The 26,184-nt window shown below is 48.3% G+C and overlaps 8 protein-coding genes across 8 annotated transcripts; 3 read left to right on the top strand and 5 right to left on the bottom strand.

The window, feature by feature from the left end:
* Positions 1-389: 389 nt before the first annotated feature.
* Positions 390-2,793, bottom strand: JR316_0006425 (Putative pyruvate decarboxylase C3G9.11c; the record flags this gene model as incomplete). The annotated part of the gene is made up of 13 exons (XM_047892171.1): positions 390-645; positions 708-827; positions 882-963; positions 1,024-1,354; positions 1,418-1,561; positions 1,618-1,935; positions 1,993-2,107; positions 2,168-2,267; positions 2,320-2,363; positions 2,420-2,494; positions 2,544-2,593; positions 2,643-2,684; positions 2,740-2,793. The coding sequence occupies 13 exons, from the start codon at positions 2,791-2,793 to the stop codon at positions 390-392; spliced, it is 1,731 nt and encodes a 576-aa protein (XP_047749520.1).
* Positions 2,794-3,748: 955 nt separating this feature from the next.
* Positions 3,749-6,110, bottom strand: JR316_0006424 (Putative bifunctional amine oxidase; the record flags this gene model as incomplete). The annotated part of the gene is made up of 4 exons (XM_047892170.1): positions 3,749-4,322; positions 4,383-4,924; positions 4,980-5,246; positions 5,310-6,110. The coding sequence occupies 4 exons, from the start codon at positions 6,108-6,110 to the stop codon at positions 3,749-3,751; spliced, it is 2,184 nt and encodes a 727-aa protein (XP_047749519.1).
* Positions 6,111-6,994: 884 nt separating this feature from the next.
* On the bottom strand, positions 6,995-8,135 carry JR316_0006423 (Casein kinase II subunit beta-2; the record flags this gene model as incomplete). Its single annotated transcript, XM_047892169.1, has 5 exons — positions 6,995-7,037; positions 7,086-7,588; positions 7,639-7,748; positions 7,800-7,947; positions 8,076-8,135. 5 exons carry the CDS (start codon positions 8,133-8,135, stop codon positions 6,995-6,997), a joined length of 864 nt encoding a protein of 287 aa, XP_047749518.1.
* Positions 8,136-9,489: 1,354 nt separating this feature from the next.
* Positions 9,490-11,023, top strand: JR316_0006422 (O-Mevalon transferase yanI; the record flags this gene model as incomplete). Its single annotated transcript, XM_047892168.1, has 3 exons — positions 9,490-10,220; positions 10,325-10,347; positions 10,485-11,023. The coding sequence occupies 3 exons, from the start codon at positions 9,490-9,492 to the stop codon at positions 11,021-11,023; spliced, it is 1,293 nt and encodes a 430-aa protein (XP_047749517.1).
* A 1,323-nt stretch (positions 11,024-12,346) lies between these two features.
* Positions 12,347-13,472, top strand: JR316_0006421 (uncharacterized protein; the record flags this gene model as incomplete). The annotated part of the gene is made up of 5 exons (XM_047892167.1): positions 12,347-12,518; positions 12,573-12,595; positions 12,655-13,149; positions 13,201-13,362; positions 13,452-13,472. 5 exons carry the CDS (start codon positions 12,347-12,349, stop codon positions 13,470-13,472), a joined length of 873 nt encoding a protein of 290 aa, XP_047749516.1.
* Positions 13,473-14,794: 1,322 nt separating this feature from the next.
* JR316_0006420 (uncharacterized protein) lies at positions 14,795-16,289 on the bottom strand (the record flags this gene model as incomplete). The annotated part of the gene is made up of 3 exons (XM_047892166.1): positions 14,795-14,821; positions 14,911-15,105; positions 15,159-16,289. The coding sequence occupies 3 exons, from the start codon at positions 16,287-16,289 to the stop codon at positions 14,795-14,797; spliced, it is 1,353 nt and encodes a 450-aa protein (XP_047749515.1).
* An 818-nt stretch (positions 16,290-17,107) lies between these two features.
* JR316_0006419 (uncharacterized protein) lies at positions 17,108-17,718 on the bottom strand (the record flags this gene model as incomplete). Its single annotated transcript, XM_047892165.1, has 2 exons — positions 17,108-17,118; positions 17,166-17,718. 2 exons carry the CDS (start codon positions 17,716-17,718, stop codon positions 17,108-17,110), a joined length of 564 nt encoding a protein of 187 aa, XP_047749514.1.
* A 3,052-nt stretch (positions 17,719-20,770) lies between these two features.
* On the top strand, positions 20,771-25,165 carry JR316_0006418 (uncharacterized protein; the record flags this gene model as incomplete). The annotated part of the gene is made up of 3 exons (XM_047892164.1): positions 20,771-20,902; positions 20,967-24,062; positions 24,377-25,165. The coding sequence occupies 3 exons, from the start codon at positions 20,771-20,773 to the stop codon at positions 25,163-25,165; spliced, it is 4,017 nt and encodes a 1,338-aa protein (XP_047749513.1).
* Positions 25,166-26,184: the final 1,019 nt, after the last annotated feature.

The raw sequence follows: 26,184 nt of genomic DNA, 5'->3' as shown, positions 1-26,184 counted from the left end.
TTGATCTCCGCCTATTAGTCCCGGGCCTCTTGCAGGAGGGGAGATCGTGCCCTATAACGGATGGGAACGAGACTAGGCTTGCATGGGCTTGCGCCTGATTACGCTCGGGCGTATATATCGCTTGCAATGATTACCATCACTCAAGAGTTGTTGGTCGAGAGGCAAGTGAACTATCGTAATCTATTGATTGATCCAAGCCGAGCCCTAGTTGAAATTATATCGCTAACTCGTACGTAATTCAAACACTGTATATGATAACTCACTTAGCCAAAAATCCACCTGGAAGTTGTGAAAATGCAGCACGTTTCGGAAATTTGACAAGGCCGTGTCACGGTGTAATTGACAAATTACACCTACAAGTATAAACATGAATTACATCATTGTAACAACTAAGCTCTAGATCTCCTCGCAGGCGCTGTTCCAGCCTTCGGCCAGTTCGTCAAAGCGTAAGGAGCATCCAGCTTATCCAAGAATATCTCCACCAGCTCAATGTATGTGTCGCCCTTCCCGAACTTCTCGTCGTTCAAGAGCGCAGAAAGTTCTTGCTTAGTATGAGCTTTGTATGACCGCGATCGAGTTCCGTCTAAGTCACCAAGTACTTTGAGCAGGCCAGCGTAGTCCCAGAGCGCGAGGTCCGGATATTTCCTGTATCGGCATGTGCGTGTGAATAGGATGGTTTGGACTTGCCAAAAAAAATTGCTACGTACTTTTGTGTGCTTTCCCTGTGCAGCATGCGTTCCGTGGTATAGCCATGGTTGTTGAATACAAAGATGATGGGTTTTAAACCTGCACGAATGATCGAAGACAATTCCTGAACGGTCATTTGCCTGGATGGTTTGATGTCAGCGCTGCTGCCTTCACGGATAGAGATTTCTCCTTACAAGCTTCCATCGCCTACTAGAAGAATACTACGCCTTGGTGTAGTAGATTCAGAAGCAGCCAAGCATGCACCAAGTGTTGCTCCTGAAACAAAGTGTAGGTAATTCTGTCCTCAAATCCTTGGAGAATAATAGTTGAGCTTACCGACAGTCCACCCAATACTGGCCCATCGCATCTGAGACAGCAAAACAGACCCCTTAGGTAGAGGAATATCAATAATCCCGTACTGAGGACTACCAGTCTCGGCTAGAATAATGTCATTCTCCTTGAAGAATTCGCCGAATCGTGGCCACAACCAAGCATTTGTGATTGCGTCGTCGCTTTCTTGTGGTACTATGTTCACATACTTTGCGACGGCTGTTTTGCTAATTTCGTTGCAGATATGATGGAGCTGGTTTGCGAGTTTGGGAATGAGCTGCTTCATACCGACTCCGGGGAACATCGTGCCTTGGATATTTGTACGATCGTGTTGCAACTAGAATCATTTACCGGAGAGTTATTCCAACTGGTCGGCTTTGGGTAAGAAAATATTGCGAACCTCAATTAGTCGGCTTGTCTGAATGTTGTAGTTGAAGTTACCCATGTTGAAGTCTGATATAAAAGATCCAATTGATAAGACGATGTTCGCGTTCTCGACTTTCTCCTTGACCTCCGGCCTAGACAGGATTGAGCCCCAGTATACCTGAAATTTGGGACATTAGCCACTATATTATGCAAACGTATTTAAAAACGACTTACACCTCCATAACGCTCATAGGTTTCGTCAATAGCGGTCTTTGCCATGGGAGTACAGAAGACAGGGAACCCTGTTCTATTCACCAAATCGTATACTTCCTTGACAACATCGTGCCGGATAGCACCCAAGTCTACGAGGACCACTGCTTCCTCTCCTTGCGCCATGGACTGACCAAAAAGGTGGGAGATTCGGTCCACAACGAATTTTTCCGCTGCGGGGTCGTTCTGAGCAACATATCGACTCAATGGAAATTGTAGCGAGTCGGATGAAATTTCTTGTGTTACAAGATCAGTAGGTAATGCGAGATATCCTGGACGGGACTGGTAATCGATTGAGAGCTGAATGAAATGATAACGACTCGGAAGTCAAGGACTTACATTTGAAATGCATTCAATGAGAATTCGGTCGATTTTCGAGGCTGCTTCTTCTTTCTTGTCAATAATCGCCTGAGGATACGCCATCTGCCGGGCGGCTCTGCTAAAATCATCATATCTATTCGAATATTATGAATTTATTTAATCGATTCAGAACACATCTAGGAAACGACTATACCTTCCATCACCCAACGTATGGTCGACTAAAGTCTGATTTTTTTGCTGAATCGTGCTGGGTACGCCAACAATATGAAGCAAAGGAACATCCTCCGAAGCAGCTGGGGACTCTTTTGAATTGACAATGCATGCTGTATAGTTGAAATGACAAACCTCCTGCATAGCCGTTCATGGCAGAGAGTTCTCCAGGGCCAAAACTGTACAAAATAACACGTAAATTGTCTTTTATGTTAGGTATTAGATATTCACCAACATTGTCAAAAGTACGCCGAGGGACTGCTTCACTCTTGCATATCCGTCTGCAGCATATGCCGAGTTAAGTTCATTACTAAAACACGTTAGCGGAGCATCATTATGGTGCAAGGCAACCTTCTCACCAGCCTCCAACCCACTTGATGTTGTATTCTGTATGATCCTCAATGATGTCCTTTGCGTATAATCAGTAACAGTCTGCAGAGAAACAGTTATTTTCTTACAGAGAAAGCCAGGTTGAGTTCTCCGGGGACTCCGAACATGTGCTAAACGAGCGGATATTTCAACCAATTTGTTACTTTACTGAGGGTCATAAAGTACCTGGACGCCTAGTTGCCTGAGCCGGGTTAATATGTACTCAGCGATAGTGATCATTTTTGAGAATTAGAGGCTTTTGGAATCAAAGTTTCTGACGGTACTCCTTCACTTGTAGCTTTTAAATAGCGGATATCCCCCTACCCTATATGTACCCTCTACACGGAGGTTGCAATCGCCGTCGACCTGCAATGATACCTTGATCTTTGTTAATTGAAAGGATATGCAGGGACTAGCGGATATTTCAGGGACGTTGGCACCATCTGCACGATTTTTCGTAAGTCACGATAGCATGACCCTAGTTCTGTGGTCATGCAGAGATAGAAAGAATTCTCGGCGTAGCCGCATGCATCCTGAAGCTATGCATTAAGGGTCAATACTCACCAGAAAGAAGAGGAATGTGTCCGGAACTTACTATTCTTCGAAGACACAATGATAATCCGACCATTCCAAACAGTCAAAGAAACTATCTTTTGGACAGGCCCTGAGTCATTTTTAATTTGAAAGGGGATGTCATGTATCTTTCAAAAGGACACCACCGGTGCACAACTTTTCCGAGTCGCTGATTCGAGAGATAATTAAGATGATCCACGAACACACGAGGGTGTCCCTGTTGAGTAGAAGGTTGTGATTGTCACTATAAATATTCAATGTGCCAATAGAGAGGTGATAAAGTGGTAGTAAGTCAGAAGGTTCATCATCGATCATTGATTGTATCCGTGACAGCAGTCAATTTTTATTTTGAGCCTTGAGGCCAATTTTTGTTGAATTTCCGCAGATCGGAATCTAAAATTATTTACACACAAACTCAAGGTTGGAGGTTTGCAAGACGTTTTGTGGACTTTATAGAGCCCTCAATCCAACTAGTTCAAATTAAAATTTACAACGTACCGATGATATAACGAGTTAGGGTCAACTTGTGCATTTCTACCACACGGTTAATAACGCTACAACATTTTTTACGCCAATTTTCAAGACTAATGCTTACATGCTACATATTCGAATACTATAACATTTACTCTCCAGGGAAGTGGAAAAGACCATGATTTCCGTCAGCTTTCTCCAAAGAGTTTGCATAGATGCCTCTGTAATACTGCAGTGCGGCAGTTTCAATATTATCAAACTCCTTGCTCGCACCATACTTCTTTCTGAACTTCTTCTTCTGCTCCGGGGTTCCATCTTTGGCGAGGATCTCCCACACGCACCTCCAAGCAGAGTCGAGCGCACCCGCCACCCAGGCATGGTGGCTGCTTGCCGCCTCCCCACCAAAGTGGAGGTAGCCATCAGAAGCGGGTTTGGTGATATGGAGGTAGAGGTCGCTGAATTGTCCGGCATTAAAGAACGCGTAGCCTCCCATGCTGTATTGGTTGTGGTACCAATCGTAGGCGTAATAGTCAAGTGTTTGCTCTCGGTACCACCCGGCGGTTTCGCCGTGGATCTCAGCCAGGTCTTCGTAAATATGTTGGAGCAAAATCGCTTCAGAAGGACTCGGTTGGCGGTTTGGGTCAAGGGAGGCGGAGTGGAGGTCATCGCTGTTGCCCCAGTCCTTCGGGTCAATGAGTGAACCGAAGCGGAAAGCGTCTTGATTCCTGAAATCCAAGAATGTTAATGAGCGTAAGTTTGCACAAGAAACGTAAAAAACGACATACCAGGTATAAGTTGCAATTAACACGCCAGGAGTGTCTGCGGGGCCATCAACGCCATAGCTAGGGTAGACCACTACACGACTTTGTCTATCGGTTTTGCTAGACCCGCCCTGTTTTTTGAAATTTTGGCCTTGCCACCAGCGCGTTTTGAACTTGATGCCAACTTTGACACCCGTTCCATACTTTAGAGAGCGCAGAGCTGTCTTCTGGGCGTAATCTAACTCGCAGCGGCTAAGGTCGACACCGCGGAGGCACGACAGTGGGATTGTCGATACTACATGAGAATACTTTGTTGGCACGAGCTCCGCCAGGCCCTGGATGATTACTCCCATCGTCGTCTTCTCGTCGGGTGTGGTGGGCTTATTCTTGTACACGGCCGTTACTCGCTGTGATGTCTGGACAAAAGGCTGGATACCAAGCGATTTATACATCGCCTTGGTGAGGACCTCAGTGCCACCTTCGATGCACCACCAGTTGACCTCGCCGGGTTCGCCTTGTCCGTCATACCCCGTTGGATAATCGAACTCCAACGAATCAATAATGCTCTGAATAAAGCAGTCAGCTTAAGTACAAATGCTCAGAGGCAATGCTGTTTTTCACCTCTGTGAAGGCATCATCGTATGCATTTGTTCCACTGTCCCTTGTCTCCATCCACTGGACAACCTCGGGTGGGTATCGCATAATGTCCAGAAGGTGTGCTCTACTGGAGCGCGAATCGTGTTGCATGAGGATCTCCCATCCCAGCTTGTAATCTTTCGCAAGCAGGAATTTGTACGGTTCCCAAGCAGCCCCAAGCAGCGCGTCAATGCCGTAGAGTTTGTCCCCGTTGGGTTTAACGTATGTTCTGTTGATATAATCGTCGGGAACCTGTTAAAATAACCATCACCCATGTGTTAGAAAGTCGGCATGGATATCTGGAAAATGACTTACAGTACCGCCATTGCGTACGCCGTCATGGAAGTGATCCTCCAAGGGGTTTTTAGACATTTCTCCTACTGTCTTCTTGATATCTAGAAATAGGAGAATATTAAACACCCATTCAAAAAATGCAGCAGGACCTCTCCTACCATTGAACAACATAATATTATCATCCGTGCCCAAATGGTACGGCACCAGCTTTCCCCCCGTTCCTCCCCCAGCCTTGATATCCAGTTCCTCAAAGAGCTCAAACGTCCGGGCATTGACAGCATTATCGGGGAAGCGCATCGCACCTACATCAAAGTAGTTCTGCGTGCTCTCCGCCTCGCCATCCTGTTTCTTGAAGTGGTACGTGAATACGCGCCCGCCGTAGCGCTCGCTCGCCTCCATCACGCGATATGGGATGCCGAGGTGCTTGAGCATCATCGCGATGCGCAGACCGGCAACGCCGGCGCCGATGATCGCGACGGGCTCTGTGATACCCACTTCTGGCAGCCGCGGCAAGTCGGCGGGCGATTTATGCCCTGGCAAGCCAGTCTCCGGTGTTGTTACGGGTGAGCGGGGGAGGCTGGAGGGCAGTTCGTCGGGGAAGAGAGGGTCTACCCCATGAGCGGCTTGTGAGACTTGTGCTAGGCTCTCCGAGTCCGGCACGGGCACGCGCTTGCGGGGGTGGGCACCGCGATCAATCAACATCTCCCAGGATACCTTGTCCTTGTCCTGATGGTATCCCAAGGACGGGTTCCGCTTCCTGAGTTTCTCGAGTTCGAGCTCGACGATGTGCTGTGCAACTTTGCTGTGGAAAGAAGTAGGCATTGCTTTCGGTAGGTTTCTGCTGGCCAGGTACCTAGGGGATCCTACAGCGAAATGGATATCAGTATCTTATACACCTGATCTAACAAATGAGTGTGCATATCGATTTCTGCGGCGCCGATGGACTTCCAGGGTACCTGTCACCCCAGACATACATTGGGGTTCGTGTCCCTGAACAAATGATAATCAGGCGGACCCTGCCAGTATGTTAAGGATCAACGCAGAGGGCACGCTTCCTCGGAGTCAAGATAATCTGATTTCGTTCTTCATTGCACGGAATTAAAATAGGCGTCCAATCTCAACCGGCGCTCGCAAGTGCCGAATGACTGAGTTTGTCTTAACGCTTTGCATTCTCCTTGCGTTGAGGGACGGCTCAACAAGTAAACATTATTCCTGTGCTGATTGAGTGGAAGAACAACGTAAAAACGCGCCTCATGACTTACCTATGAATAATTGATTTGTTATCGATGAAGAGTTGATTTAAGTCAGATGTTTGAAACGGCAGGGATTAATAGAGGTATCTTAGAGAGCTAGAAGCTCAACTGTATCTCTTGTCACTGCACGTTGTAAAAACTGCTCCGATGTTCCTGATGAAAAATCCTCTTGACTTCGCCGGGGAAGCATTGCGAAGAGAGATGTGCACGGTTGGCATCTACAGGGCAAAATGAAACTCAAAAAGATCCAGACTGAATGGCTCTATTTTGTTAGTTGAACACGACCACATTCATATGGTACGCGTGGGAGTCGTAGTCGTCGAGTATTACTCGAGGCAGACAAGTGAAAAAGAAAAGTGATTAGAATAAATAATACATGAAAGGAGAAACACGGCACGTGTAGCACTGAAGCCTATAGACAAGGCGGGTGTATATATGTAGAAGTCATGTCGTCTATGGTGCCTTATCCTCCAAAGCCTCCAACCGGGCAATTTGTCTACGAAATCATCAGTCGTCGGTAAGCTATGCAAAATATGTCACTCACCTGTCGCGGATCGCCTCTTGCCACCTCTGCAGTTTGGCGGTCTCGTTGAGCTGGAAGCCATATATCCTGGGGCGGTAGCGCTCCGCTTTCATAGCAGCATTCGCCGTCCTAATCCCTTCTCCACCGCCTTCTGTCGCCACAGCAGCAGAGACAGCCACCGCATCCGGTTCCTCCCTTAACCTACGCCTGCTCCGCCCATCCGCACCTACTGTCCCACCGACACCTCCTGCACCTCCTGCACCTCCCGCTGCATCGCCATCCTTTGATGGAATAAGTGTAGGATACACGAGGAACAGAAGGTGCGGGAAGGTTGTCCCAAAGTACGCGCCGTCGATGCTGCCATGTCGCGATGACTTGGGCGAGTATAGGTCTTCACATCGGCCGCAAAACAGCTTCACGCTTTTCTCGTATGGAATGTCGGTCAGCCCAACGGGGAGGAGGGGATGGGAGGAGCACAGCACGCGCGGGCAGCGTCCAAAGTCGGCGCGTTTGTATTTGTCCAGCTTCAGATCGTTGAGGTTAGCCGTCGAAAGATAGTTAATCAGAGACGCACCATTTTGGTGAGCCCTCGTGCTGTGACGATCCACCGGGCGTGAATGAGCCCGTAGAGCAGCCGTGCTTGCACGTCGAGCGAGCCTCGTAGTTCATCTTGGATATCGTCGTCTGTGAAACATTAGCTGAAAACACTGCAATGAAGTAGGAGTAAAGATTTACCAAGAGAATCCGTAATAAGATCCAGAGCCTGAGCATAGTTCGCGACCTCGTTATTTAATCCTGTGAGGTTGAATCGGTCGAGGATAAAGTCTTCATCGACCTCGCAAAAGTACTCGTTGCCTTTAGACGATAGGAACCATGAGATCCACTGCAATCAGACAAGGTCAGATGAGATACATCGTTCGATTTCATTCTTTTCCGATGCTTTAAATGACGCACTGTGCTGGATGTAAGTGTTAGTTCGTGCAAGGTCATCCAGTTCAGAAAAAGGCTTACCTGGAGTAATCGGAATCTGATCCTGTGGATGCTTCCTCCACTAAAGTGTGATAGCGACATGTCAGATTTCGGACATCATCAGACTATAGATGAGAAAGACACAACTTGTTCCAGGTGGATGTTGAATTAGAACTTCAGAGGCGTTGGCTAACCCTTGGGCAACCTTTGTGGATAGGTGACATTTGTTGAGTAACGCGAACGTGACAGATAAGATTAGATAACAATTGTGAAATCAAACTTGCCCTGACTGTCATGAGTACTTAAAAACATAACTTCTGACGGTTTTTTTGGTATTCTTTTATATTATCCGCATGCCAGTCTGGATAACTGTTAATTAACCTGTATGGTCATTGGGTGTTCCTCAAAGAGATTCGCGACCCATGGTTTCAACTGTGCTTGCACGATGTAGAGTAAATAATTTATTGCAGCGAGAGGGCTGATAGATCATCGCGCGTTTCTCGTAAAAAAAGTATTCACCAATCATCCGATAGATACCTTTAAATCAAGCTGCAGAAAATTATCCACGAGGCTCCATTTTCTTCCTTTAATCGTAAGGGAAACCCTACAGCTGACTTCGCTCAGTATCAACATTGTTGGAAGAAAGTAATTTGTCATGCATAAAATAAATTGGCAGCGCTTTGGAACCAAAATATGTTTAACCACAAATCAAATCCAAGCCAGAAAGAAAACAACGCAAACCCGACAATCTATTGGCCCTTTGATTTTTTCATTTAAAAGCATACTCACTGTTGCGAATACATGCTCTTAAAATTCAACACCAGTCAGTCCAATCATTCACAATGCTCTTCTTCTTCGTCGTCCCCCCCAATCCTACCTCATAATCCATAATCTCCATGACAATCAGGCTGTATCTCAATGCAGTCATATTTTTATCATGTTGAAATAGAACAGGTTGTGCCGTTTCTGCAAAATGAGGCAAAATGGCTGTTTCCGAGTTGATGGTGTCCCTATTTACACCCAACTAATTATTAGGTTTTGAGCCTTGTACTTGCTCAGGTCAATGGTGTTCAACATCACTCCTCCCCACTTCCATCAGTCGCCTAGACCCTGAAGAGGAAGCGGGTTTTTAGTCGTTGCCCTCTCCATCACCCAAACCCTACTACTTGTCTACCCAGCCTGAACTCCTAGATACAACACCCCAAATGTCTGTTTCGTGCTCTCCGGTAAACGCGTTCAATTTTGAACACATGCCTGATTCCCCAACCTCCGTGACACCCCGAAGACGCTGTGTTCGCTATACCGTAAGCCATTTAGGCGACGCTGATGGCGCTTGGCGCCACCAAAGCGCCGCTGCGGTTTCATCCTCGTTTCAATTTAGGTTCGATGCAATCATCGAAGATGCTAGAAATCGACTCTTTCCTTCCCGCCACTACCAGGTGGCCTCGCTTCAGCAATGTACGCCACTCAACGCACCTCCAAACAACCATTTTCTGTTCCCCTCATTCTCCTTTTTGCCGCCTGCGCGCTTCTCGCATGTATTCCTGGACATCGCAACCCGACAAAGGTCTTCCTTCTCGTGACACTATCTGCCATCGCTTTCTACGTTATTAGTCAAACCAACACGGGAGACCCAATCATAGACCTTGGACTGGGCTCTGCAATACTCATTCAAGTTGCCAACGCGCTCGATTCACTGTACCTCACCGACCCTGACACGCTCGTCAACTTTGAGCAACCGGAATCGGGAGGGCGTATCACACAAAAGCCGCTCAAAGAACGCATAAGGTGGGCGTTCTACCTGTATACCAACATACGGGGCATCGGGTGGGCACACGAGCCTGCTTTCCTCCATCCCGCACCATCACGAAGCACACCGATCCGCGCATTTGTGATCAGACGTCTATTCTACGCCTTGCTCTGCGCTGCGGTAGAGTTCATATCGTACGTGCTCCTCGCATCCAACCCTGCACTTAATACGCCAGGGAAAGTCGCGTTTTCTGCCGCGCCGTTCCACTGGCGTGTAATGGGCACGCTTGCATTTGGAGGGGCCTCTTCGTCGAGGATATTTTGCGTGAGCTGCGTGGTTTCTGCCGTGGTAGTTGGACTGGGGTTCTCTACACCAGAGCGTTGGCCGAGCTTGTTCGGTTCACCCTTCCAAGCGTGGAGTGTGCGCCAATTTTGGAGGTACGTCTTCTGTTCTAGCTCTTGGTTGTCAATTTCGATTTGACGGGATCTCCTGGTGCGTGAAATTAAACCTTGGTGCATATGACTTTCGCCCAATAGAAAAGTATGGCATCAGATGCTGAGAAAGGTAATAATCCACTTACTTCCCAGAATCTACCACATTCTAACCACCACACACGCAGACTCTCCTCTCACTCTCCCATTTCGTCATAACCAAAATTATGCGCCTCCCTCCACCCTTTCCCCGTTCCCGTCTGACATCAGGCACTTCCAAACCCACTTCCTCGCCCTCATCTAATTCCCCTCTGCAGACCCTCTCCAAGCTACTCCTCGTGCCAATGGCCTTTGTCTTCTCCGGCATTCTACACATTGGGGGCGAGTGGATGCTGCTCGGCTACCCAGGGTACGGCACGCTCACTTTCTTCTGCCTGCAAGGCTTGGGTGTCAGTATAGAAGTTATTGCTGAGAAGGTGTGGATGCGGGTGTACGTGGGTGGGGCGAAGGATAGTCAAAAGTCAAAGGTAGATAAGCGAGCGGACCCAGTTAGAAATGGGAGCGCAAGAAATGGCAAGGCTATCAACGGCGTGAACGGCAACGGCAACGGCAAGGAACATACCAACGGCTTTAAAGATCACCCTGCCCAGGGGGACCCGGCTCCCGCGCTTTGGCTGCGCGTCATAGGCTTCCTATGGACGCTCACCGTGTTCTCGTATTCGGTGCCGTATATGATCGACCCCCTTCTTGCGTTCGATATGTTTGTCGATCCGCGGTTCGACTTGGGTATGCTCGTGCGTGGACGGTAATCGTAGTTGCGTGTGCCGTTAGAAAGTGCGTGATATGATAGAGTTGTTTTGGTATTTTTATTGAGCTACGTAAAATTGGTTTTAAAGGGGTTACAGATAACTCATAGGTAAAGCTTGCTTTCTGGTGCCTTGATATTACAATGCAATGCTTACAATGCAATGCGAAAACGAGGGTCAACTGTGTGCACCCGCGGCTACACTGCCATCATGGGAAAATATGACATAAGCAGTGCGACTTCGTGCAAAATGACGCTCACGGCTTGTCGAAAACCCGTGCTGCCTGTGAAATAAAGCCACCTCGACTCGGATCCCATAACACGAGGTCGATCCAGCACGATAAGATCATGAAAGATTCTTCTTATCTCATGGTCTAGTGTCATATTGTAGTTGGATTGGCCATGAGCCAATGACTATTCTCCGTGGCCGCGTACGGCTCCTGATCAATGTCATTTGCGATGGAGCGACGGTAGATAATATGTGCAGAATAAACGACTGTATAGATATGGAAAGCGCGGATCCGGACGTTTAATTACTATGGTTGTGCTATGCAGTATCCTCGACATTTTCTTCAATATAGAACGTGTAAATTGAAGCAACTTTTTGACAAACTCGTATTAAGGGTAGGAGCGCGAAGAAAGACGGGAGGGAAAATGCGAGAACTCAAGGACTCATGCCTTGAGGTAAAGTGGAGCTCTGCCAATCCGGTACATCCGGGACGGAGGCTCCAAAAAAACCATGTCTGTGCCAATCGTAACATTAGACCTTTTATGATATTCCAGAGAAAGATACCGAATATAGCAAGTCATTCGTTTCAGATATATCCTTTTTCGTCCACCCATTGCTCTGATATACCGCAGAGTTGACTATTGCCTCCGGAAAAAGTAGGCTCGGTCCAATCCCGAGCCAAATTGGCCCAAAGGAAGTACCAATCGTCAGAAATTCGATGGTAGATATACCATACTAGGAAGGTCGCGTGTCTGACATTTCTGGAGAGCTTGACCGTATCGTAGTAGTATAAAAGCCTGTATCTCCAGCAATATTTCTACAGCAAAGGCATCATAGACTCGTCTCTGATCAAGCACGTGTACTTCTTTTCATCATAACCTCTACTTTTTGACGCAGTACATCATTATATCTGTGTGGTTCACGACATTTTTTGCCTATTTTGAAGGTACTTGATGACATTCTTTTATTATGCTCTGCCATAAGACGGTCGCTAATCAAATTTTTGTTGGAATTCTTTTTGACTATGCTGCTCTATGAAATCTCCCTCTGTCCCGCCCACTGCCCACCATTTGGCAATGCAATGGCCTTTTTATCAAGATGGAGAATTACTTTCAACAAAACTATACTACGCAGGATTATATTCCCACCGAGCAGTCGCAGTTATTCTCCCAAGACCCCATCTTTTCTGGCCAGTATGATGGATTTTTTTTGAACGATGCGCCCCATTCCACAGAGTTCAATTTTTATATCCCGTCTGCAGAGGGAGAAAGTAAGATATTTTCTTTCGATACTGGAACTATCGATAATCATATTACCGCTTAAGGTTACGCATACACATCATCATTAGTGAGTACTATGCTCGTTATTGTTTAATATTATGACAACAGTGTCCTTTTTGTCTCCAGGATAATCATTTATGTCTGAATGCTCCGACCATTCGAACATATTTCGGCGAGGAGAGACCCGACATTTTTCAACCAGGCATTCCCACATATGAGATCGATAATCCAAGTTTCGTTTGCGACAAACAACAAGACTGCTCCGACTCCGGAGGTGTCAGTCCACAATTAAGCGAGCCTTCGCCCTCAGCACACGGCAGAGCGATTATCCCTGACATTCACCATTCCCGATACACTACCGTTGGACTGCCATTTGACGATGAAACAGAGGATTACCTCCGTGGAATCTTTGGTATTCCACCTGATATGCCCTTAAATCTTGATTCACTCCCCAATATTCCAAAAAATGCGTGGAAACGCCCAAAAGAGTTGCCCACAGTGGCGTTGGCGAGCCTGGCAATTTGGGCCGCTCCAAACCATAGAGCAAAGGTTACGGACATCTATAAAGCTGTCCTAAAGAGGTTTCCAATTTTAGATTTGATTAATCATGGTGCTTTTAGGGTATGTGGTCTTATGTATAGCTAGCTTTATTTGACTCATTTAATAATGTAGACAAGTATCAGACATACTCTCAGCCTGTTTGGTATGTTCCGAAAGGACCCTGAATCGGCTCATCATGGCGGTTATTGGCTTATTGACGTACGGTACGAGTTAAAGAAGAAGAGGGCGACAAAGAGATCTAAAGGGGAAAGTAGAAAAGGCAAGAAAGCCAAAGTATCTGAGGGCCCAATGAACCTCCATCCGCGTCACTCCTCTACCTCGTCCTCTTTTCCCTCATTGTTGTCACCTTCTTCCACCTCTAGTCAGACCTGGTCATACCCTGAAATGGACAACAACTTCGGAGCTACGACCTCTGTAGACAACAACCAAGCTTTGAACATTAGCCACGCTGGTTACATTTCACCTCATGAAAGGCTGCCTTTGCCTGCCATATGTTCTCCAGATATTTTTCCACCAGTGGGTGTAATTAAAGTTTTAAATTGTCCCAAGTATTAACCCTTACGTTTGACAGTATCCGCGATATCCTTTTGGTTCGTTGGATATTGATTCTCGGAGAGATACTGGGATGCTTTACACGGAAAATAATCGTCACAGCTACAGCAGCACCTTTGATTAGAATGTATTTGGAAGGAATAGGTAAGTATGCCTTCAGAACAGGCATAATTCTAGATAGTAAATCGATGAAGCAATGACTATAACTCTCTGGTGGACTATCTTGTCACCTACACGACCCTCGATCCGTTACAAAAATAGAATAAATTCAAGATTCTGGTTATCGTTAATAAACTAGATCAAGATTAAAATCAAAATCAGAATCGAATAAATCAAAAATATCGTAGTTCCACTTCATTTTCCACTCCCCTGACAGGAATCTACATTCGACTTCTCACAAACCACCTGATCACGTCCTTGTTGACTGATGCTCAGGGTTTCTAATTTCCCTAACCGTTCAGTTCATAAAAAATAAGGTAACATACATCAAGGGAATCTTCATCAAAATCTCTATTAATATTAATCTTCAATTCTCTGAGACTTGAAAAAAATTTCAGGTATAGCACCCAAAAAAATATTGATAGCGTCATCCGCTGGTAGGAAATACATGTATAATATTTCCACGGTTACTCTGATGCCCGATAAACTGCTCTGAACCCAGCTGACGACGTTGCTTTTGTCAATGTCTGTGGGCAACGGGCTCACACAGGATTTATGCACCGGTCTGCCTTTGACAAACGAAGCATAGTAGAATATGTCGTTCCCGAAGACGGCTGAGCCTCGCTGCGCCACTATGGATCCACTAAGGCCGTCAATAAAACACTCCCAGGACGGGTTGGTGACGGGCGTCGAGTAGTCGGTGCTGTTGTACTGCTGGGTCCCATATGATGTCGACAGAGCCAATCTCATTGGTCAAGGTTTAGACATGAAAACAGGCATGGATAGGGACGCACCATGGAGTTTGAATGAAACACAGCTGTTCGACGCCGTGACGTGCAGAGTATTGTTGAATGGCGTGCCGCAATACCCCATCCCATCGAACTGTGAGCCTTGATATGCGGTCCTTGCGCCTTCGTGTGCGATATAGGGGCTCATGTTATTTGAGGATTTGAAGACGGTGGTAAAAAGGTAAAATTGACAATGAAGTTATAAACTACAAGGAGTGGGCTATAGTATTACTCTGAATCAGAATCAAAATGAGGTTAGACGTTCTCTGGCCTTCAATGTAAACGTCCACTCCCTTGGTTCCATTTTCGACTTCTGACATACCACATAATCATGATCGGTCTTTCCAATGGTCAAGAATTCTAACTTCCCCAACCGTTCTGGCATCCTTAATATTTCGACTACTTTGTCAACGATATCGTTTAGTTCAAGTTCAGACTCGTTCAGCCAAAATAACCGTAATGTTTGCAATGATGCCGGTATCACGCAGACTCTTTCATGAAGATCTTGCACCAGACACTACGGCAAGACAGGTTAGCACAATAAATTCCAGCAATAGCCGGATGACATACCTCAAGCACCTCATTGTCAAAATCACCATCAATTTCCATCTCCAATTCTGTGAGGCTCGGCAAAGTTATAGATATGGCGCCAAGAAAGGTGTTGATGGCGTCCCCTGGGAAGAAGAGCGTGGTAAAGGACTCGACGGCTGCAGTGGTGCCTGAAAAGGTGCTATGAACCCAGTCGGCAACATTGGTATCGTCGAGGTCGTAAGGTAACGGGTACACATGGATTTTAACCACTGGCCTGCCTTTGACTAGAGGTGCATAGTAGGCTGGGCCGCTGTAATCCCGTAGCCTGGGCATAGCAGTACGTTCAAGACCATCCGGTGCCGTTTCATCCATATTGGGGTCGTCCTGTGTACCCAATCCAATATTGAGTGTCTCAAGCAGCGGACAGTTGCTGAGAATGCGGTAAAGGTTGTGTTGCATGCCGTCACCTATCACTGTTTTTATGTACAGAGACGTGATATTGCTGCATGCGGCTGCAACAAACATTCCCCCAAGCTCACCATCAATCTCAACATCATCAGTGTCAAACGTCGGCTCGTAGGTCAAACTTTGTACTGGACGGACGTTGTGGTGCATAGCAAGCTCCTCCGTGCATTTGAATCCAGGATTGTCTGTAAGATAAAGATGATGGAGGGTCTGCAAGGTACCCATTACTATGATAGCTTCATCATCAATGTCAACGTCTTCTAATCGCAGTGATATCAATTGCGTATATCGACTGAGGCTCTTTTTAAAAATGGCCCATGCAGTTTCATGATACTGCGTCTTCCACGTCTCAACCCCGTCCTTAGGGCCTTCCAAAGTTTTGAAGCCGCGGTACGACAGCTCACGAACGTGCTTTGCATAGCCGCTTGCCGAAAGCTGCTCGAATTTCTTGATACAGTTACTAGCCCACGCTTCGTAGTTTTGCTGACTGGCCATGTGGTATGCAGCGGATGATTCAAAATTTAATTGGATGCCGAGTTTGATGTGCGACGCTCTGAAGAAGAATGGCGCGACGACTTGGCGTAGGAGGTAGCTCGCGGAGCAGTACGCTTGGAGGGTTTCCTTGTCGCAGTGCAGTGCTATTTCTTGATGGATATCGGGTGAGAGGGTAGGTGTGTTGTAGTGGTGATCTGCATCTGACGACATTGCACGACTGGTCGGGCCGTAGAAAGCGTGAAGGTTAAATGCGAGGCAGCAAGAGACAGAGAATCGGTGTTATTGGGAAGGGAAGAAGGGACGGATGGAGGAAATGGGTGTAATAAGGAACAGCGGCGGAATACAATGCAACATTCATGCTCCCAATTATACCACCTTACACAGTGGCCTGAGAAGACTTATCGATGGTTTACTGATTCCATAGATCATCCAAGATAGTGGACTTCTCGCATCTCGTGAGTATAGCATGAGTAAATCCATGTAAATGCCGCAGTAAAACAACACCCGAGCGGATTGATAACAATTATCTCGGACATGCCCGGGTTGTTCACTGTATGAGATACAATAAGCTGAGCTTGAAATACCTGACATAGTCGAACCAGAACGTGTGATTGTCTTCAACACGCGGGTCGTGGTCGTGTGGTCTGAAGCGTCTTGCAATCCTGATGCCGCACACAACGCGCGGATGTTATGGGCCCGTCGCTGATGAGCACTCCCAGGCAGGTTGATAACGGACCTCAAAAGGTAAGCTGTCGGGACCCGTATACGATGACTGCAAAGCCTATTTCGTTGGTCGAGGCTGTAGATTCAGAGAAAGGTATGACCTACGACGCACCGTGAAGAGTGTGTAGGAAAAATTCGTGGTCGAAGCCGTGCCATGCAGAGTGCTATTGAACGGCGTGCCGTAGTAACTCATCCCATCGGAATGTGAGCTTTGACTTGGTTTCCATGCACCTTCGTAAAGCTACAAGCTCTTTTATGGCAACGTTAAAAAATGGGGCGGAGGAAAGCAAGGTGCAGTCGGTGTACTACGCGATTTCTTATAAATCAGTTTTTCAAAGTCCGATGCCGCCACGGGCAACGAACTTCGAAGTGTGTCGATCCGTTTACAGAGCGAGAGATCTTGGAGATTATGCAACGTGCCCATGACAATAATAAACCGATCGTCAATCTCAACATAACCCAGCGACAGCTCTTTCAACTGTGCAAATCGACCGAGGGTCCTCGTCAAAACCGGCCATGTGGCTTTATGGTGCGCCGCCTGCCACCGCCGTATCCCCTCATCATCGAGATTACAACCCTCTGAATACCGGGAAAACGACGTGACGCCGGTGTAGGACAGCGTCCGGATGTACTGTGCGTATCTGCTCGCTGAAAGCTGTGCGAATTGGTCTGTCAGTTTGCTGGCCCATGCTTGGTAGTTGTGCGTGTCGGACACGTTTTCGGTGACGCGTCTGGCAACGCTGACTCCGAATCCGATTTTTGACGCCTTGAAGAGGCACGGTGCGACGGCCTCGCGCAAGTGATGGCTTGCAGAGCAGTATGCCTTGAGAGTGCTCTTGTCGCAGTACTGCGCTATTTCTTGGAGCACGTCAAATGGAAGAGGGGGGGCGTTATTGCATCTTGGGATCAAAGACATTGCTCGAGGTCTTTAGCAAGAGGTTAGATGTGAGCGACAAGAAGCAGGAAATTTACGGAAAGGGAATTGATACTTTGATCTAATAATCCCCATCATGCCAAATTCCTATATAGTGTGTTGAATTGACATATCGATGGTATTCATATCCGAGGTCCTCAGAATATGACCCCATAAAAACACACGCAATCACAATCTTGGCTGCCCAAAAGCGACTGATTTGCACGGACCTTTATCCACTATATTCAATTATTCATCGATTCTCTATTTCTGGCATGAGATTCCAGCCAAAAAGCCTGGATAGACATACCAAAAAGGAACGTGAATTTTGACAAATGATGTACTTAGGAAGCACTATCCACTATCCACTATCGATGAAGTGACTGTATGTCTTTGTGAAATTAGAGGGAATCATTGCGATAAGCATCAGCCCTGGCACTGGCACTGGCACTAGCACTAACACTGCAATTAGGGCTGGTTGTATTTTATAATTTTAGATTCCGAGCATCTTTGAATCGGTAAAAGATATACGTTTATTTTGTTTCGATCACAATGACGCCTTAGTACTTAGTACTTAGTACTTGTGCTCACAGTAAAACTAGGCCCCACTATCAGGAGACATGACGGATCTACGGCCCGGGATCAACATAGTCGTACAATCCACCCACACCAGTTACCTCTATCCATCTTTCTCTTTCTCTCTCTATTTTGAACCTTGTCTTATCCTTATCCTTATCCTTGTCCTTGTCATCCAATACCACAGGGAATCACGAATCGCAAATCATGTTCAAGGGCATACTAATATAGTAGTAATGTCATGATCAAATGCAACGATCCCGGGACCTGTCCAAGCTTGAATGGCATGATGAGAATCACATTGATACATCGCTCGTTTGTTCGTTCCTTTTTTCCTTCCTTGTGTGTTCAATACAATACATCCCGGTTATTGTGATGGACTCGTTTAGGCCCTTTGGTGCGTTTATATGGTCTAGACTCAGACAGACTGCTGTTTTTAAGTTTGTGATATTTGAGAGTGTGTAGTGTTGGATATTTGGATTGTTGGTTTACTTTGCAATACAATCACATCCACATCCACATCCACATCCACATCCATAACCTATTATACTCCGAGTCAATTACTTTGTATCACTGCAACCACAACAAACTGGAAGGTGGATGCTGGAAGCTGGACTCTGATTCTGATTCAGAGTTCTCGGCGCGGTGATTTGAGCGTTAAGTGATGTCAATGAGCGCTGAGCAAACGAGATTTTATAGACTGATCTAATTCCTACTGCGTTATTTTCTCTTTATCCGTCTTTTTTTGGTCGCTCGTTTCTTCTTCATCTGTGCTTTCTTTCTCTCAGTATATCCTTTCTATGTGTTTTCTTTTTGTACGTGTGTTCCTTTTGTACGTGTGTTCCTTTTGTACGTGTTTTTCTTTTGTCCGTGTCCGGGTTTTCCGTTTTATCCTCCTTCCCCTCCCTTCCCTTCCCATCTTCCAATCTGGTGCTTAATCCCTTAAGGAACTAATACACGCACACACACGTACACACGCACGCACGTACACTCACATGCACATGCACAAAGGCAGACGCACGTACACGTACACACGTACAAACGCACACGGATACCCCATTCACTTTGCTGCTCTCATTCCTGCTTTCATTTTCATTTTCATTTTCATTTTCAATTTCAATTTCGTTTTGACGGTGTTATTTCTGTGTTATTTCTGTATTGAGATCAAGTGGCTGCGTTTTCAATGGAAATAGAAATGGATGTGGATGTGGATGGTTGGCGATGATGATCATCATGGGCGGTGAGCGGTGAGTAATAGGCGATGAGCGATGAGCGATGATCATGGGCGGTGAGCGGTGAGAAATAGGCGGTGAGCGATGAGCGGTGAACGATGAGTGATGAGCGGTGAGAAATAGGCGGTGAGCAGTGAGCAACGAGCAGTGAGAAATAGGCGGTGAGAGTAACGACTAAGATTGATTGGAGGCAAGGAAAGAGATAAGGATAAAGATAAGGTCAAAGATAAAGATAACGAAGTTTGACACACGCACACACACTCTCTCGGGAGAAGGACAATGACTTGAATGAACATGTGTATTCAACTTCATAGATACGTACAGTTTCTCCGAGAACTGAATGCTTGAACATGGTATGCAGAAGTTGACCGGGACCTTTGACTAGTCCTAGTCCTGAAGCTGACAGGTACTGAGAAAAAGCAGATCACCAATATGCCGAAGCCCAAAATCACACTTCACACATTGAGCGTCCTCAGCTCTCCTCCTCTCCTCCCGTCAGAACATCACCCGAACCCAGAGCCCAGAGCCCAGCCCACCAACAGCCCATCACACCAAAATGGTTCATCACACCAAAATAAGCCATCCATCACCATATTAACCCCAAAAGGCAACACCCGCACTGATGGTGGCACGCAGCGGTGATGGATGGGAGGATCACGTGGTGTTGGTTCGACTTTGCGAAACGCGTCCCAGAAAGGACATTCACGCACGAACCCTCCCAAGTCTTCCCACCTTCTTTCTCCCTTTCTCTCTCTCTTCACCCGTTCTCCTCACCCTCTCTCCTCCTCCTCCGTCTTTCCTACTACGTCTTTTCTACTCATATTCTACACCCCCGAGAACCCCACGCTTTTATCTTTCTTTGATATCACAGGATATCACCCGCTCCCGCTTGAGACTAGTAGGACTGACGAGTGCGTATGTTCCCTGCTCTGTTCTGCTCTGTTCTGTTCTGTTCTGTTATGTGCTGTTCTGTGCTGCTCTGTGCTGTTCTGTTCGGTTCGGGTTTGTGTCTTTGTTGATGATGATGCTGATGCCACATCCCAATGTGCCACAGACACCACACCGTGCCACCATTTCATCTCATTTCACACTACACCGTACCACACCAAACGCAACGCAATAACGCAAACGCAAACGCAGCAAATCACCACCACGCTCACTACTAACGAATCAATCACCCACCAGCATTAACCCAACAAACCCAAAAAAAAAGCAACTAAATTCACAAAAATAAAATCACAAAAAAAATGAGTCAACCATCACAACAGTTCCCTCCGTGGCTCTCCCCTTCGCCAGTGATCGTGACAGACGCAGCAGGCGTGCCAATCGCCACGAACACCGTCATTGAGTATATCCCGCCTACCTATCTCGGGCCTAGCGTACGTTCCCTCCATAACCTATGATAATAATATTGACGCTGACGCTGAATGGCTTTGTGCACAGATCCCACTTGGCTCGTTGTACGTGTTTGGAGGGTCGACGGAGCCTGCGACGATCATTCTTCCTGGCGCTGCTACTGCTACTGCTACGGGAACGGGAACGACGACCGCTGCGATACCTCCTGCTACTACTACTAACGCTTCTATTACGACTGTGACTGATACTACTGCGACACCCTCTTCTTCTTCTGTATCTGCGATAACCTCTTCTGTTTCTGTTTCTGTTTCTGTAACGCTATCTTCATCGACATCGACATCCGCTGCGACACCTGCTTCATCTACATCCGCTTCATCTACTTCAATTTTATCATCTGCATCATCTGTAACATCACTAACATCATCATCATCATCTTCTTCTTCTTCTTCTTCATCCTCCTCCTCCTCCTCCTCAACACCACCACTCACAACAACAGACACATTCTCCACCCCCTCCGCACCAACCACAACCATATCCGCACCCCCCGCGCCCCTCGGCTCATCCCACCTCTCGCGCGGCCAGCTAGTAGGCATCATCGTCGCCTCCATCCTAGGCCTCATCTTCCTCTTTGTCCTTGCGCTATTCCTGTTCCTGTGTCTTAAAGGACGGCGCAATCGCAGGCGGAATGGTACTTCGCCTGGTGGAGGGGGAGGGAGGGGAGGGTTTATGGAGTTGGGACAGGATGATTATTTTGTTGTTCCTAGTGGTGGTGGTTCTGGGAGTGGGGGAGGGGGAGGGGGGAGAGTGCCGGGTGAAGGGAGTCCCAGGCATAGTGGTGAAGAAGCCGATCCGTTCTTGACGAGGAGTAGCCGCGGGAGTGGCGGTCGTGCGAGTGCGAGTAGGGGACGGAGTCCGACGTCTCCCCGCTCGCCTTCGTCGCCGCTCGCCAATACGCCTTGGACTGCTGCTGCTGTCGGTTCTTCTTCTTCTTCTTCTGCTGCCGCTGGTGCTGGTGCTGGTGCTGCTGCTGGAGGGGTGATGACACAGCGCCCCAGCGCACCCGTATCCACATCCCGCACCCACTCCAACTCCCATTCAAACCGTGTCCCTCCACCTCCTGTACCCGCCGCACTCGCACCCGCACCCGCATTGGCGGGAACGAACAATTCGAATTCGTCTGGATCGACTAATTCGAATGCGTCGGGGTTTGGGGAGTTGCTTGATCGGCCTTCGTTGGGGTATTTGCCTATTGCTATGGGCATCGGTATGGGGGTTGAGGCGGCACATGATAATACTGGTACCACGTCAACACACGGAGGAGGAGGAGGAGGAGGAGGAGGGAGGACGCGGCTGACGAATGAGGATATGGATAGGATTGGGAGGGAGAGTGTGTTGCCCGAGGGCGCGGACCAGTTTGTGGTTGCTGGCTCTGGTCCCGCTCGCGGTTCTGCTCCAAGCCCCGTCCAAGGGGAGGGCGAGGGGTATACATACGAAGGCCCGTACGCTTATTCTCCTGATCCAACCGGCGACGATATGGATGTGGATGCTGCGGTGAATGCGCCTCCGCGCCTCGTTGGATCGGCGGGGTCGAGGGGGGCGTATACGCCTGTTGGTATAGCCCACACTTCCCCGCACGTCTCTGGTATACCGGGGTTGAAGACGAAGGGGTCGAATAAGAGTTCGCTTGGTCCGGACCACGAGCACGAGCATGAACAGGAGGCTGAGGCGGCGATGTTGCTCACTGCGCGTCGTGTAAAGGTTGAAGATTTAGGACCGAGGTCTGTGTCTATCTCGCAGGGTCAATATCAATCTCCTTCTGCTGCTGCTGCTGCTGTGCGAGATGAGGAGTACGGGCAGGGGTATACCTATTCTTATGCTGATGAGAAGGACGAAGGGGTGGGGGAAGGAGAGGGAGAGGGAGAGGGAGGTGTGAGAGCGCGCCCGAGCTCGGGGCAGAGGTTTTTAGGCGCCCTTGGACTCGGTGGACTAGGCGGGATTGGGGCGAGGTGGTTTAATAGGAGCTTTGATTCTGGTCGTCCTTCTGCTTCTGCTGGTTCTCCCTCTGCTGCTTCCCCTCCATCACCCCCCGCGACTGGCTATCTTGACGTTGATCCAGCTGCGCCAGCAGCAGGATCAGGATCAGGATCGCATCGGAGACGATCGTTCCTTCATCCGATACATGGAGAGAAGGAGCAGGATTTTAGGGTTGAGCCGTTTTTGGGAAGGGAGGGGTTGCATCCGCCTTCGTCTTATCCTTATCCGCATGCGAGACAGAGGGAGGTTGACAGTTTCGGAGCGAGGCCTGTCTCTGCTGCGAGCGCTGTAAGCGGTCTTTCCGTCGGCGGGAAGAGCGTAGGAGAAAAAAGTGTTGGTGGGAAGAGCGGGACGGGTACGGCGACTAGTACGGGCGCGTCGGTGTATCATGATGCGTTGAGCTCTGTGCCTGCTACGCCTTTGATTTCTCCCGGTACTATGATTTCTTCTGGGGGGGTTATGGAGCCGCCGCCGGTTTATTCTGATCCGTATGCGCCTTCTGGGTACGTGGCGTCAGCGCAGGAGGGGTATGGGCAGGGGCAGGGACAGGGACAAGGATATGGGCAAGGACAGAGAAGAGCGCAAACGCCGCCTAATATGGATCCATCGTCAACAGGGCCATCGACTGATGTGGATGTGGATGTGTTGGATTTGCCTGTTCCTGCTAGTACATTCAGTCTGAGCCACAGCGTCAAGGATGGCTACGCGCCGACGCCGACGGGGAGCACGTTTAGTGACGGGTCGAAGTTGCCTTCGCCCATGTTTCCTCCTCCTGGATTAGGATTAGGGCTGGGATTACAAGGGATGGGAAAAGGGTTTGACGAGTCGGTTAGTACGATCCGGGCTGTGCCGTCTTCTTCGTCTGTCTCTGTCTCCGCTGCTGTGGGCGCACATGCGTTGGACCATACATACTCCTCTCCCTCTCTCTATCCGTATCCCTCTTCTTATCCGTACTCCGCCTCGAGATCGAGATCGACATCATATGGAGGGGACAGTAGCCCTAACGTGGATATACTGGAGGATGAACCGCCGAGTGCGGAAGTTGGGTGGAGGAGTATCGCGCAGGGACAGGGCCAAGGTCAGGGCGGGAGTGGGAGTGGGAGGAGTACTGAGAGGGCCGAGGTGGGAAGGAGGGGGACGTTTGGATTGGTGAGTTTTTTTCTTTGAGGTTTTTTTGGATTTTTTTTTTGTGGTTTTTGGTTGGTTTGGGGTTTGTTTGTTTCTATGGGTGGATGGATGGATGGGTGAGAATGTTTGATGGGGTCTTGCGCAATGGGGATGCGAATTGTCCACACAGCCATTTTTGGAAGTTGGGTTTGCTTTTTTCGGGTTGCCTGCTTGGTTATGTTTATGTTTATGTTTATATCTCTTTTTTCTTTCCTATTTTTATTTCTCCTTTTGCGTTTGTTTACATGTATATGCGCATATACTAACCACCTTCCCTCCCCCCCACGCTCACACAGCTCGTCCCACCACCAGGCAACGCACCATTCCATGCATCCGAACACGGGTCCTTACACTCTATGCGCTCGCACTTCACATCTTCCACCCACGGGTCCGGGTCTGCATCAAGTAAAAGGAGCGCAAGCGGGTCCTCGCCTGCTTCTCTCTCCTCCGCGTCCGCGTCGGCGTCGGGATCGAGTAGGGTATCGTTTGTGTCCCGCCTTTCTGGTATATCCGCACCTGGATCTGGAGCGGCGGCTGTGCAGAGCGGACTGGTGAGAACATCCAGTATTTCCGAAGACGAACAGCGTCGTGGGAGTGGGGGACGGGGAATGGGATTGAGGCAGCAGATTGGACAGCCGATTGGGGGTGGCGTTGGGTATGGACATGTTCTTCGCTACGGCGCTGGTGCTGGAGGGTCATCTGGTGCTTTATCCGGTTCGGGGATAGCATTAGGACAGGCACATGCGCAGGCACAGGCACTGGGACACGCGCGCGAGCTATCGTCCTCTGATTCGAGTTCAGCTCCACCTTCGGTGTCGATGTTCCCTTCCCCTCCCGCCTCGGCTTCAACTTCAGCGGGTGCGGGGGCGGCGGCGGGGGCGGCGGTGACGATTGGAACGCCGCCTTCTGCGTATATGCGGTTGAGTCCTCCGGGGCTTAAAGGTGCCAATGTGCCTCTGAAGGCTATGGGATCCGGGTCCGAAACTGAGAGACAGAGGGAGAGGGAGAGTGTGTTGACGATGGATACAAATTTGGATGCGCCGTGGGTTGGAGGGCTGGCGAGTGATTGGCAGGCGGCTGTGTAGGTGTTGGGATCTACCCCCTGGTCCTCGTCCTCGTCCTCGACTTTTACTTTGATGATGAGCGGTAGGCTCTGAGAAGTATCTTACTGTGCGTGCGAGGGTACCGAATCAATCCAAATCCAAATCCAAGTCTGGAGTCTGGAGTCTGAAGTCTGGAAAATCCGATCCGATTCGATCCGAATCGAGTCCAACCTCTCCTTCTTTGAGATCTTTGTGCGCCGTGCTTCTGCCTGCACGATAGAGGCATAGACATGGGCACAGGCTGCTGCGTCATGATGCACCTCACTGCACCGCACCGCACCGCGACGTGACTGGAGCCGACCCGACTCGATACAACTTGACTCCGAACCCCACGCAACTCGACTCGAAGCCGACCCTCGTGGTGGATGTGATGTACATGTAGATGTTATGTAGATGCTTCCTTCATTTCTTTTTTCTTTCTCAAACTTCATATTTCATATTCTTTCTTGGTTCTTGGTTGTTCACATTCAACATTCACGCTTACATTCACATTTCGGACTGCTGCATCGCGCATATGTTCCGGTTCAATCTTCACTCATCCCTCATCCCATATATCATCCATCATCCTCATCCTCATCCTCATTCTCATTCTCATTCCATACATTTTTTGCTCAACCATTGCTCAACCATTTTTTGCATTTTTTGCATTGACTTTTTTCGCATTGACAGTTTTTTGTTTTGCTCTTTTTATCAACTTCACCTTCAACCTTGCGCTTCACCCCCACCTTCACCCCCACCTAACCTCCCACGCGAACGCCACACCGTTCCACACCACACCGTTCCACACCACACCGTTCCACGCCACGCCTTACGACAACACAGCCCACTGGCATCTCCACGAGCCACGGCTCGCACGACATATGTATATAGTATATAGTAGTAGTACTTATGTATATGTATGTATGTATGTACTTTTATTTTTGCTAGTTTGTCGGTTATCGGTTATCGGTTATCGAAATGCACTCTTTTTTATGGGTTATGATTGTGCTGGTTATGATTGT

The sequence above is a fragment of the Psilocybe cubensis genome, chromosome 5 (assembly GCF_017499595.1).
Source record: "Psilocybe cubensis strain MGC-MH-2018 chromosome 5, whole genome shotgun sequence".
Classification (NCBI taxonomy): domain Eukaryota; kingdom Fungi; phylum Basidiomycota; class Agaricomycetes; order Agaricales; family Agrocybaceae; genus Psilocybe; species Psilocybe cubensis.
The sequence above is the reverse complement of the archived record's forward strand: the minus strand, read 5'-3'. Positions and strand labels throughout refer to the sequence as shown.